At 47.3% G+C, this 14,007-nt stretch overlaps 1 protein-coding gene across 1 annotated transcript in view; it reads right to left on the reverse strand.

The window, feature by feature from the left end:
• Window positions 1–249: 249 nt before the first annotated feature.
• The window catches only part of LOC137663535 (sodium- and chloride-dependent betaine transporter-like), a 31,870-nt gene continuing 18,112 nt past the window's right edge, over window positions 250–14,007 (reverse strand). Inside the window, exons 10-14 of the mRNA XM_068400876.1 lie at window positions 12,947–13,084; window positions 11,393–11,495; window positions 4,970–5,070; window positions 3,706–3,876; window positions 250–417 (exon numbers count right to left, since the gene is read on the reverse strand). Coding sequence (XP_068256977.1) covers window positions 274–417; window positions 3,706–3,876; window positions 4,970–5,070; window positions 11,393–11,495; window positions 12,947–13,084 — 657 coding nt within the window. The 3' untranslated portion in view covers window positions 250–273. The remainder of the gene's footprint in view (window positions 418–3,705; window positions 3,877–4,969; window positions 5,071–11,392; window positions 11,496–12,946; window positions 13,085–14,007) is intronic.

Here is a 14,007-nt window from a genome sequence, read left to right on the forward strand (position 1 = left end):
TTTCTCTTCCCCACCAGTGTCGGCACTGGAGGACACTTCTGACAAAAGCGTGTTGCTCTCTCCCCAGCTGCTGACAGGGAGAGGCGTCCCCAGGGAGTCAAAAGAAACACTGTCCTTGGTGGGTGCAACCAGCTGGCTGGAAGGAGAGGGTGTCCCAGATGCTTCTGTCTCAGATGTGAAGGAGAGAAGGGAAGAACCCAGGAGGGAAAAGAAACCACTTCAGGAAGGAGAGAGCAAATCAGTCTTGTGTACAGAGGAGACATCCACAGTGCCTTAGAAGTGGGTTTCTCTCTCTGTGATGCTGAGCACCTCCTGGACTGGAGGGGAGCATCCCTTGCGCTTCAGTTCAGACAGACCCTTCACGTGCTTCTTTGGCTGCGGCAGATCCTCTGCTGGGGAAATCAGCTGTGTCAGCCGCTGCAAAGAAGAAGTGTCTGTTAATTAAGCTGATAAACAGACTGACACCCAATAGTGATCCACAACCATTGCTGGGGGCAAAGGCATCTAGAGAGCTAATGCCTCCCGCTCCCCGCTCCTCTCCCGCCAAATAGCTGCGAAAGGCAGAGGAAGGAGAGCAGCTCGCATTAACTGTTCTTGATGACAATTATTCCACCTCCGGGCTCAAATCCGGGGCCTTGAACTGACAAACGTACAGGACTTCTCACAGACATGTTTCTGGGAGAAAGGATGTTAGCGATTAGCCCCACAGACATTTTCTGTGGCCGTGGAAAAAAACACCGTAAAGGCATTTTTTTCTTCCCTGTGCCAAGTAGCTATGCTTCCCATTGACTTTGGTGGGAGCTGTGGGGCCTTCCAAATGGTCTGACCATCAGAAAGTGGTGGGCATCTCCCGCTATGGTCTGAGACAGGGTGGCAGGTGATACCTACCTCAGTGGCACTTCCCTGGTAAAGCAGTCCCTCCATGGACTGGTTCCTGCCCTCAAGCCATCCCAGCTCCCCTCTTCCAGCCAGACAGACTGTGATAGTGCAGGCAGGGATTGTGGGGCAGCTGCCTGCCCTTAGCCCCCCCGCCCCGTCCTCTGCAACACAGGGGTGCTGCGGGCTGCGCCACACACATGTACACTAGTGTTGCATCAGCTTTGAGGAGTTTATTCTTAAAAAATGCAAAGAACTTAGAGCTCTTTGGGCAAAAGATGCTGGCCTGCAGAGACAGCTGCTGTGAATTTCTGGTCTTTATCGTCCCATTTTTGAAGCCCCTCTGGTACCACACACCTTCCTGAGCATCTGGGCTCCTCCCAAAGGCAAGTAACACGCAGTGTCCTGCAGCCACCTGCCCGGCTCCCTGGGCCAGTGTATCACTTCCGTGCTGAACACCAACTTTCACAGTTACTAATTTTTTCCATCACAATCTGCTCAGGCCAGTGCACCCTCCTCCCTTGCAGGGCACATCACAAGCAGAGCAGGCAACTCATCCGTGACTCGTTGATTAATTTCAGTGCTTTCACTCCTTGTGAAGTGCCTGTCAGAATCCTGTATTTTGCTCATTTATTAAAAAAATATTTGCCCTATGATTTCTGAAATCGGCCTTGGCCTGCAGCTGCTCTGTGAGAAGTTCATTGCGAGTTTTCAGTCTTTGGAGCTTAAGCTGTCTTAATCAGATACATTAGGAAACAAAATTTGTGTTTCTTGGTCAGTCAAGTGTAACAAGAGGAATCAGTTCGTCGCAGTGACTGATCATAATTACCAATTACAAACTTGCTTTCAGTGAATGGTTTGCAATATTCAGTTGAAAGGCACTGTTCCTGGAAGCATCTGTGTCAGGAAATTAATTCACTACATTTCTGGGGTGTGACTGGAAAAAAGGGAACAGGTATATTTTGAGAAAACAAGAGCAACTATTCCAGGAGGTATCATCGTGTGGTTGGCTTTGATTCTCCTCTGAATCAACCCAGGCTTAGCAGCTGATTCCTTCTTACATGACTAAACCACATCCTTGGAAGTTTCTTCATACTAATATAACTGAGAAGTCCCTGGAAATTACAACTAATATCATCTAAACCAGGGCAAATAGAAAAACCCTCAGTCTGAAATTGGCCAAATAAATTCCTCGGATGTGCTGCAAAATAAGCATTAACACTACTCACAGCAACATTTCACTCCAAAGGCTCAAAGCACTTTGCAACAGGTGAGAAGTATTGCTTGTTTAGCAGGCAGGACATTTAGACAGTTACTTCACTGACATCTCCAAGTCCTCATTTAGACATATAAAACCTCTGAGCTGTGAGGGGCCTGACATGTTGTCAGCCATCCAAACTCTTCAAACCGGCCACGGAAAGGATAGATGCATTACCACTAAATGGCCTAGAGCACAGGAGAGAGGCAGGACTCAAGGTCTGAACTTGGAGCAAATCATATCACAGCACGTTGGCACAAGATTCACCTGGAGTTCCTCATATTGGGAGGTGTACAGGTCCCAGCTCCCTCCCAACCTTGTTATCTCTTCATGGCCACTAACGGCAACCAGGAGGCCCAAAGGCCAAAGGCAGCTAAACAGGAATTATTTCATAGCATCGTACTTCTCCACCTCCCTGCCTGTACAGCTTATGCCCCTCTCACTGTGTCACTGAAGACTTTCATTGCTACCATTCCTGTCTGGGCATTGCACGGTATCTTCTCCTGAGCCTGAGATGGGCATTAGCCATCTCTGCCATGACTCCTGTCACTCCCTATTAAGTCACATCTCCCAGCCAGCAAATAAGAGCCCCTGTGGGGGGCACATTGCACCTTCCCTGAGGCAATGGATTCAACAAGGACATCCTGCACCCAGCCTGTCCCTGGTTATGTTGGCAGTGCAGGTTCCTCCTCCCCATGACCTCACAATGTGACTGTCACACCTACACCACAGCCACAGGGATGCTCCTGTCCCCTGTTCACCTGCTCCCCACCCCAACGAGCTGCAGATGAGCCTACAGTCAGTGAGGATGGGGAAGGACCAGAAGAGAAATCGTGCAGAAATTTATATGCACTGTACATCACTGAGGTCTTCATGGGTGGGGTGTCATCTCTATGACATCATCTTCCTAGACACACTTCTTCCTAGGACAGGGTGTCTACGATGAAAGAGAACAGGCTTGGGCATGGCACAGGGTAGACCTTTATAGCTCTGTGCACTTGTCCTTTTTAATAGGCACATGTCATTTCTTCAGAGAAAATAACACGGTCCTGACCCAGGACTAAAAGGGGAGCAGGGGCAAGGGACAAAAAGTAAAGGCAAAACAGATCCTGGTTTTGCACCTGGTTTGCACTGGCACTAGTCAGTAATGAAAGAGGAGGCAAAGGTGGTGGCATGCCATCTTTACTTACATGGCCAGCAGGACCAGCTGAACCATAAACCAAACCAATCAGCCTGTGGCCTCAGGTAGTCCACACTGAGGGGGTCCTCTGCCATTCAGTGGAGCCAGCGTTAGAGACACTCTGTGTACGTCTACATATTTCACTGAGCATGGTGGTGCAACGTCTCATGGGAGACTCTGGACAATTGACAACCACCCTGGAAGCTGTGCTGAGACTCTCCAAGCCCTCCAAGCTGCCAGCAAGAGCTATGGGGCATTCTGGGGAAGGGCCACTCTCACCCCCTTGCCTTCTCAGAGGAGAAATGTGCCATGTACATCTTCCCTGAGGCCCTTCCCATGAGCCGTCTGGGGGAAGCAGCAGAAACTCGCCCAGTGAACACAATTCCAGTACCTGCTTCAGGGGTCCTTTGGTTTTCAGGAGGATGAAGATGGCGTAGAGAGGAATGCAGACCATAGAGGAGAGTGCCATCAGCCAGCCCACCACGTAGCCCCAGGGTGGGTACATGTAGGAATTGTTGTATTTCAAGGGTTTGTACTTGATCAGTGAAAACAGGAAGACAGCCTAAGGAGCAGAAAACACAGACATAGCCAGAGCAAAGGGAGCAGCAAAGCCGGGCAGACTGGCCACTCTGCAAGCACTGACTGGGTGTCAATGAGTGTGATGTCTTGCATGAGCTAGCATGGACCTTGCTAGCTGCAGCAAGGCAGAGCTTGGTCCATGCTGACCACACAAGGAGTTATCTCAGAGCCAGGGCCAGGCTTCTCTGCAGTGTAAAGCCTTCAAGATTCTTAAGGGTTCAACCTAAGTAAAGTTGGCAACGACTTTGAGGGTCCAGCAGCATTGAGACAGCTATTTATTCATATCAAAGCCAGGAGTTGTTGTTGCCCCTGGCAGAAGCCCTCCAGAAGTACCACGCGGGCACAGATTTACCCCTCTTGGGGCTCTCTAGCCAGAGAGATCTCAGATGATTTGGGCTGGAGCAGGCTTGCTTTGAAAATTTCCCTGATATTCAACTCCTGCTGGAGCCCGAGGGCAAAGGACTAGAAATCTTTTGTAAGCTTTAGCTATAGATCCCATCTGTGTTCCCACTGAGATCAAAGAAAACAACCCTCAACATCAGATGCAGGAGCAGAATTTGGCTCAGAAATCACGTAAAAGTCAGTGGAGCAAGACTGGACATAAACTCAGAACAGGCAAGAACTTGCCTGACTTAGGGTGCATTTTCTTTAAACACAGTTGTCACAGAAGTTTTAAAAGAGGTTTAATAACATAGAAAGCAAATGGCTGTTGAAAAACATTTCTGAACCACAGGAGGTCACAGGAACACAGGCTGAAGCAAGTTATTTCAGAACAGGGTAATTCTCACTGGTCTTCTAGTCAAAAGTAATTTGACCAAACCTCTCCAGACTTTGAGGATACATTTCCCTTTGCCTTCACAGTAAACAAGTGGCTTTTCAGACTCAATTAATTTTCCAGGCAAAAGATAAGAGTTTACAAAGGAAATAAATTGCTGCCTCAGCTATGGACAAGCTTCTGCTTCTCCATAGCAGTTTGAAAAAATTACAGCAGCACCTTGAAATCACACAAATCAACCTTTTCTACTGATAACCCAGGGACCCAGAATAATATGCCATGTTGTCATAATTGCACTTACCAAGCACAGACCCGGGGTGAACACCAGCCAGCATATCTTGATCAAGGGCCACGGCCGGAAACCAATCATGTCCTCAATGTTGTCGTAGAAGCGGTTGGCACCTTGGCCACCAGCCAGCACAGAGACAAAGTCAGAGGTCAGATCATTGCTGTTTCCTTCAACCACTATTCAGGTCAGATCCCAACTTTCTTTATCCTCAGTGGCAAAAACACTGCTATCCTAATAATACAGCAGCAGGTAATGGGCTTTTCTGGCAAGGAAAAGGTCCATCTGTGGCTAAATACAGATGGAGGCTTTTTACTTCAGCCATAAGTTATCAGAAAGCTTGACACAGAAGAAATGTCTTGTCCATTAGACAGCAGCAGCTGTAAGTGAGAGGATGCAGCCCATGTGCCACTAAGAGCTGGTAAGGACTGGCACCAGGCAAGGAGAAGTGCCTGGTTTATAGGTCATCAAGGGAAAGATCTTGCAGGTTGAGCACGTGGGATTGTGTAAGCCCAGAGTGCTAAAAAGAACAAAGAGAGTGGGGGACACCAAACAAAACCCTTTCTTTGTAACCAGATCAGCACACCAGGGAAGTCATGTCAAGAATCCCCACTGAGCCAGGCATTGCCCCTGTCATCAAGAGCCTGCTTTCCACAGAATATTTTATTTTTGGCATAAACCCAGGAGACCTGGCAATACAAACTCTGCTGGAAACCAAATCTTCCATCTGCAAGTGCTGCTGTACTGTCCAGTGGGAGCTGTCCTGTGTGTGCCTGATCTCTTTCTCCTCTCATTAGTTTCACTTACTAGATTATGTTGTTCACAGTATGCAGGACCTACCTGAATCTCATGGTGCACCAGAGTGGAATATACCTCTGAAGAGCATCTAAAAGTCCTGCCACTGGCCAGACCCTATCCATTGACTCTTCTCAACCCAAAGCACAAAGAGGAAATGTATGCAATGGTATACAGAAGAGATGGCACAATGCAGATGGATTTCAGCAGACCTTTGTAGTAAGTTCTAAGACGTTTTCAAGGAACAAGAGCCTAATGCTGGCCAAAAAGAGATGTAAAATGAAGAAGAATCAAAAAGTCATTCATAAGATGCCCTAACTTCTTCCTAACTAGAGCTAACCAAAGGTACTATATCAGACTGATTCAAGTAAAATAAAATAACAATATTAGACAAAAAAAAAAGGAGCTAGACTGTCCATAGGAAGGCTTACCAATTAAGCACCTCTGGGATAAAATAATACCATATTTGTCTTACTGAAGTTTAATCACAGTGCTTAGCTGATAAAGAAGGGCTCTGCCTTTAGGGGTGTTCATCCTGCTGTGAACTCAAGGTCATGCCACAGTTCCCACCTGCAAACATGATGAAACCTTGCTTCTTTGCATCTTAACACCAGAAGGCTGGGCTGGGCAAAATATATGCCTATAGCACTGGCCACACTTGAGAGTGTTTGGAGTTTGGTGAGTTTTATTTGGATTTGTGTTTTTTATGTCTTAGAATTAAATTGCTATATTATGTTTCCTTTAAATATATGAATTCTTTTTTGTAATTCTTTTCATTATTTTCTATATCCCATGACTAATATTTGCAGGAAAGCTCTTTTAAACCCAGCTTTTTGAAGTATTTCTGCTGGGGAGAGCAGGTTCTTTGAACACCTCATGGTTCCCATCTTGAGCTGGGAAGTTAACAAGTAGCCTCAAGCAAAGACAACAAGATGTGGCATATCAAGGGACATGCAGCCTTGTGTGGGAGCCCAGCCTACACCAGAGAACAGAACCCTAAAACTTCCAAGCTGTAAATATCATGAGGCTTCAGATAGCTTTTCTGAAAATATACTGGGGATGAAAGGAGGTAGTATAAAAAATTTATTTTGCCAAAAAGCCAAAATCTTCCACAGGGTGAAAAAACAGGAGAGAGATATAAATGATGCAACTTGCAGTTTAGAATATGAGCATAGCACGGTCTCTTATACCATACAGTGTTTCCACAGAAACACACAGTGATGTCAGATATATGACAAATAAATTCATTCATAATACAACTTTGTGGAAGCCGAAGTTTCACTGCAGATTTGGTTCTAGGATCTTGTGGAAGAGACATAGCAATTAAAGAAATACAAAGATGCCGAACAAAAAGAAAGACACAACAGACATCCATCCTCCACCAAGAAAATAACTCCAAACCTATGTTGTTAGTTACGGTGTGCCTCCACCTGTCTTTATCCCTACTCTCTGTAGTACAACCATCAGGTCCTGCATTTCCACAGCCACTGTGGCAGTCAGTAGGTGATGTGATGAAACACCATGGAGACTGACATGAACGTCCTCAGAGTGTATATGAACAGGAGGTTTTACATGTTCTACATTTTGCAGGCAGGTGAAAAATTAATCAAGTTCAAGAATTCATCAGTTCAATCACTCAATATTGGCTTTTTGAGCAAATTAGAAGCTGGAGGATGGGTGCAGTCCCCCTTCCTTCCCAACATATTAGAAGGATTAGAAAAAGCTCCTGCAGAGAAAACCATAAAAATTTCCCCCAAGAGATTTTTGTTGGAATGAACAAAGATGTTTGCTGTTATCTCCAATATCGCAAGACAAGGGAGAATGGTATGCAGGCACAGGGCAGTTATCCGTGCATGCTGGTATCACTTCTCTGGTGCTGACCAATCCCATATATCGTCAAGGCTGTTGCATGCTTTTCTGACAAATCATTTAATCTTGCTACATAAATTCATGGGAATAAATATCACACAAACACAACTAGAGATGCTTACATCCCTATGTCTTGTTTTTCTGGAGCCCTTCTCATTTTATGTAGCTTATAACAACTACAAGTGATACGCAAACTGAAAGGAACAAAGATTATATTTTATTTTATTTTATTTTTAAAATATCCAGCAACAGTGAGTTTTGCAGATCTGCTAGTTTGGAATCTATGAAGAAGCCCTCCCTTTTAAATATTTTCTCCCAAGCTGCATTTATTTGCATTCACATATATCAAATTTCATCCATAGGATTTCAATAGGTGATGACCCTGGCTCTATGCCATAGTGCTAAGCTTGTATCTGCTCCCCCTCTGTCTCAAACCTGCAGCAACACCTGCACCAAACCTGTGCAAAATGCCAGCAGCAGAGGCACTGTGGCACTGCAACAACTGCGCACCCTTTGGTACCAGTTGCACAGAGCAGGCCCCTTATGGTCCATAAATAAGCATGTAAGATTGCCTGCAGATGGTGCATCCGAGAGGATAAAGCACACACAGCCAGAGCAAGCCTGACAGGCAGGATCCAGGTAGAAGGAGGCTGCTGCTTCTGGTAGGCGTGCTGCATGTGAGCAAGAGAGCGAGGGAAAGATTTATACCAGCACAACATGGGTTCACCCTAGAGCCACCCACAGGTACCCGCTGGCATCAGTTTGCTTTAGCTTTGTAAACAGTCCTAATGGTTTCAGCCTCTGCTCTCCTGCAGCGATGGAGACACTCACTTGCTCCTGGAACAGCTAATCCTAATGTGCATGCTGTGACTGCCGGGAAAATATCTTCCCTGCAGCACGTTTCGGTGGCATCATGTTGTGAATCCCAGTGCTCAAAACCCATGCCTGCTTATACGAGGGCTTTCTGTCCCAAAGTGGAAGGGAGAGAGGAGAAGGGGGGAAAAAAACAAAACCCCTCCAGCACTCCCCTCTAGGGAACGTGATCAGCAAGTCCAATGCCACGCGGTCCTTTCACAGGGAGAGAGCAGTATGTGAGGAAATCCTCAGATCTTTGCGAGAGCAGCTGCCTGGCAGCAGAGGGAAGCTGCCAAGTGGTGGGTGGTTGGCTTATGTGCTGGGAGAGGGGAAACTCAGAACGCATATTTGTGTTAGCAAAAATGCTGTAATTCTTCACAGTGTAAGCAAGAGGCTCAGCTCTGCCAATTCTGAGGCTGGGGGAAAAAAAAAAACATTAATTGGTACCAGACACTTTTTTTTCCACTAAGATGCCTCACCTTGGCCCTCTGACTACATTTCGGGCTGGAAACAGCCCAATCGATGCAAAGCAGAACATCAAGAGGGTAAAATCCCACTGTGGGAAGTGGGGCAAATGAACCCATGGTGGTGAAGGAAAGGGCCATTTCTTAGTCCCCAGCTACTCTGTCCTCCTTCCAGGCTGCTGGAGCAGCATCACCTCTCCTGCTGCCCATTGTCTGCCATTGCTGCTCTCCATGGGTCATCGGAAAAGGCATGTGGCCTGTGTGACCATAAAAATGGCAGGGGGGGTTCAATACATTAAAGCATAATTCAGTTTAATGTAACTGAGCATGGTGTTGATGAAGCCCTGTCATAGATGGATGGGAATCTCCATCCTCCTGTAAATGCCACAGGGACTGGGTAGAAGGCAACTCTAAGTTAAAATCTGGCCAGGGTCTGGTATTGCAAGCTCTCAGGTGAGCTTCCCTTGCAGGACATCTGTCTAGAACAATCTCTCCTAGAGACCTGCTTCTCTTGCGTTCCCTGGAGGTCAAGCCCAAGCAGCTGGACCTACTACCATTTCAGTAAGAGAGGAGTCCATCCAGACTAGCAATTGGCTCCTGCTGTACATAAAGTGATTGTAGAAACTGATAACCCCTTCATCAGCAACTGCACTACAGCAAATGCAACCTCTATAAAACTGTAAGCACCAAAGAGGGCACACAGGGACTGACTGTTCACTGTCTCTTCTAAAATAAGACAAAGGGGGCATCAAATGAAATCAGCAGGTGGCAGATTCAAAACAAGGAAAAGAGAGTGACTCCTCACACAACACCTGACCAAGCCATGGAGCTCCTTGCTGCAGCATTTTGTGGATGATAAATGCTTAGCTGAGTCAGATGGAAAAACTAACAGAAGATAAATAAATAGATTTTACTTCTGGCTCTGGAAACCCCTGGGCAACAAGCTTAGTATTGCATCTGGCTCCGGGACTCGCAGCCCAAGAAAGACATGGACCTGTTAGAGTGGGTCCAGAGAAGGGCTAAGAAAATGATTAGAAGGCTGGAACACCTCTCCTGTGAAGAAAGGCTGAGAGAGTTGGGATTATTCAGCCTGGAGAACAAAAGGCTCCAGGGAGACTTTGTTGTGGTCTTTCAGTATATAAAGGGGGCTTGTAAGAAAGACAGACTTTTTACTAGGGCTTGTAGTGACAGGATGAGGGGTAACAGTTTTAAACTGAAAGAGGGTAGATTTAGATTGGATATAAGGAAGAAATTTTTTCCTATGAGGGTGCTGAGACACTGGAACAGGTTGCCCAGAGAAGTTGCAGATGAACCATCATTGGAAGTGTTCAAGGCCAGGTTGGATGGGGCTCTGAACAACCTGATCTAGTGAAGGATGTCCCTGCCATGGCAGGGGGATGGACTAGATGACCTTTAAAGGTCCCTTCCAACCCAAACCATTCAATGGTTTTATATTAAGTTGTTAGAAGCTGGAAGAATATTCACAGAAAATATCGCTAACTTTTCTGCTATTATACTCATTCCTGAGCATCCACTCCTGGCCATTGAAAGAAGGACAACATGATGCTCATGCCTGCAGTCTTTTCCTTAGGTTAGGATGGCCACGCTACTTGGCATAGCTAGGAGCCAACAGATGCGTGATTGTGCGACACTGAGGGTCTGGTCTAAGCTGGCATCTACTGTATCTTTGCATTATCCTTACAGTTACTGAGCTCCTGTAGCTGCATGAAGCTAAGGGGAGAGAGCAGCTGCTCTGCATCACACAAAACTAGACCCTTTGCCCAAAAAACACCAGCCTTGATGCAAGCTTCAGGCAGATGAACTGCAGCCTGTGTGCTCAGGCACCGTTCAGCAGGGAAGAGATCTCCTGTAGGATATCACAGGAAACTCCTCTTACTTCACAGACCAACAAGCAGTTGGTTTCCTTCTGATAGTTTGTGGAGCTCAGTTTAATCCTGCTCCTGAGTAGTTCAGTTACAGACTTCACTGATAGCCAAAGAAGTCCCTCCCATTTTTTTTTTTAGGAGTGCCATCACAGCCTGTGCAAACAGGAATGTGTATTGTCACAGAAGTAACACATAGCAAGACTGCATCCCAGAATTTTGTGTTAAATTGACTGACAGGACTAAACTAAAGGCACAATGTAAGCAGACAGTAACAGAGACCAAAGAACAGCAGTCAATCCTCTATAGTTGATTTTCTAATTCAAAGGACAGCTAGGAAGAGCAGCAAGGTAGTTCAACATGAGGAACCTTCAGAGAGAGAAAAAAACATTCCTACTTTAAATGTGGAGCAATTAAGAAACATTGCGAGGAAACACAGTGGAAACCAGACAAGAAAGAGGGTAATTACAGCATTTCTTTATCCCATAAGGACCTTTTCTATCCACTCCCACTTCTCCATCCCCCATCCTTGCCTTGAGAAAGAGCAACACAGTTTTTTCTCCTCCACTTACCGTACACCCATCCTACACAGATGACTTCAAAAACAGCCAGGAAGAGCAGGCACATGCCGCTAGCAGCATAGTAGTCAAAGAGCTGGAAGATGTACATCCCACCCTGTTAAAGAGATGGAGAAGAGAAAGTCATGGCAGGACTATTCCATGTGAGGGAAAAATTACTGAAGCAAGCAGAAGAATAGCAGCAGGAACACTGCACCTACAGCAGGTGGGAGAAGAGGAAGAGCCTTCTCTTGGGGCTGCCCCCACTCTGTCCCAAAAAGACAGTCAGACCTGGTGGCAGGAGAGCATTTCATGCCTGTTTTATGATACTGCTGGGCTAGGCTGGTTTCTATGTCCATAGGAGTGGGGCCCAGTTTGTTTGCCTGTTTTAAATCAGTTAGCAAGTTTCCAGCATCATTTCAAAATACCATGTAGCAATGCAGAACCTTGCACCCAAGAAACTGGGATCCTGAGGATCAAGACATTTAGATACCTCATTTTAGCTGCATCCATCTTTACATATTGCTCAAGGTCCAAGCCCTGCAAAGGCAGAGGCATGTGACTTCCCTGCTGCCTCTGCCTTTAAGGTGAGCCCTGCATAGTTGCCATCAGCTATCTCTACAGGTCAGTGGATGACTCCTCTCTCATCCTTTCATGTGTCTTCTCAAAGAGAAAGCCCCTCCAATACAAGTCAAGCAGATGTTTACAAATAGTGCTGAAGGGCTCCAGACACTGCCAGAGTGGCAGAGCAGTTACCCCTTCATCCCACCACATATAAGGTGACATCCTGCAACGATGGGAGCAGATGCCTCCATGCAAGGGGGCATGCAAAAGCCATGGGAACCCTGAACGTAGTTTCACTCAAAACTCTCTCCATCACAGTGGGAGCTGCCTTCAGCAAATCCTTAGCCAGGATCTTGTTGGAGGATCATTCAGCAGCACCTAAGAGGTTTAGCAGGAATTAGAAGTCACTACACAGCACGTGGAGGCAACACAGAAGAGTGCTACAACCCCCACCCAAGCGTGCAATATGCACACACAGCGTAGCACAGCACACCACTGTGGAGGAAAAGGTGCTTGGCTATTAGCTGCAGAGCAGGGCAAACACCATGTGCACCAACACAGCTCTGCTCCTTCTGGTCCCGGGGATCACAGACTTCCCACTGGTTCAGGCAGGGTTACGGTGCAGCTGTTACCCCCAGCCTCCCATCCTGCTGCTCTGCTTCTTGTGGAAAGCAGCCAGCAAACTACCACTGCCCTTAGAAGAGCTTCTGCTTGGGCAGCTCAGCTTGTTTTATCCACCAGGCCTGGTATTTGCACAAAGCTGTACATTAGGCAGCCTCTCTGGGCTGCAGGACCATCTCTCTGGAAGGCTCAGTTATGCAGCGAGTACACCAGCATCACACAGAGTAAAAGCAGCACCGGCTGTGAGAGACACCAGCTAATGCATTAGAAATGAAGGATAATTAGCAGCATCAAAGATGAACTTGCTCTCTCTACCCACTCCTCCAGAGCAATCTAGCAGGGTTTCTGGTGCTTGGCTGTATACCCCAGCTACTCCTTTCTTACCTCAGTGACCAGCAATAAGCCCAGCAGGTAGCATATGAGTGCAATGGCCAGGATCAGCAGCTCCCGACGCCCCTTCTTCCGAAACACTCCCGGGAACATGTCAATAAGAGCTGTCACCATGCTTTCCACACAGACGAACTGCAGAAGAAGACAGGTGAGAAAAATCAGTGTCTCCCTTTCCCCCCACACACACTCACTATCACTGTCCTTTTTTCCTCCAGCCACCAAAACCCTTATTTTTTTGTTTTCTCTTTTTGTCTGTCTTGCTTCCACCAAGGGCCAGCTGCAGCTGCTAGGGACTCAAACACTGCTCGATAGATCAGTGACGTGTCCTCTGGAGCTGCAGACCAAAGGGGTTAAAAGTACAGCCCCATGTTGGGGGGATGAAATGTGAGATGTACGAGGAATTGCCTCAAACCCAACAGAGCATGCTGCTGCACAGCAGAAATGACCAAGGGATGGGGAGGCAAGAGGCACACTGTGCCTCTCGAGCAGAGTGAGGAAGCACCTGAACCCTTGTGACAGAGGCGAGCTCCCCCTGCCACCATGAAGCTAAGGGGAACCAGGTGATTGCGGGGGCACACTCAGCCCTCACATCAAGCACACCCCTTGTACAGCAGGACTGGCTGCAAAATATGCCACGACTGCCTGGGACAACCCAGTAGAGAGAGTGGCCAGGGGTCCTGCAGGAGAATTGCTGGCTTTCAGGGCTGACCGTGGGGCAGGACGCCTGCTCATCACTGTGTGGCTCTTGGTCCCACAGCACATGTCACCCATAGGGTGCATAAGAGAACACTAGCCACTGCTAGGACAGCCTAGCCAGCATGAAGCAGAGCCATAAGCAAGATGAGTCAGGACGGGACCTTGACCCAGACAAACAGAGGAAAGAGACCGCATTCTGCAGGTGCAGAGGCTGAGGTGCTGCAAAGTGGAGCCTGAGCAGAGCACCCTGCCTGGCAGCCTGGCAGGACATCCCCTGCTGCCCTTGTGCCAGCACACCAGGGTTGCACACTGCGCTTCGCAGGGTGCTCTGCTGGGTTTTGCTCCTGGCATAACAGAGG

Source organism: Nyctibius grandis, chromosome 5 (genome assembly GCF_013368605.1).
Source record: "Nyctibius grandis isolate bNycGra1 chromosome 5, bNycGra1.pri, whole genome shotgun sequence".
Classification (NCBI taxonomy): Eukaryota; Metazoa; Chordata; class Aves; order Nyctibiiformes; family Nyctibiidae; genus Nyctibius; species Nyctibius grandis.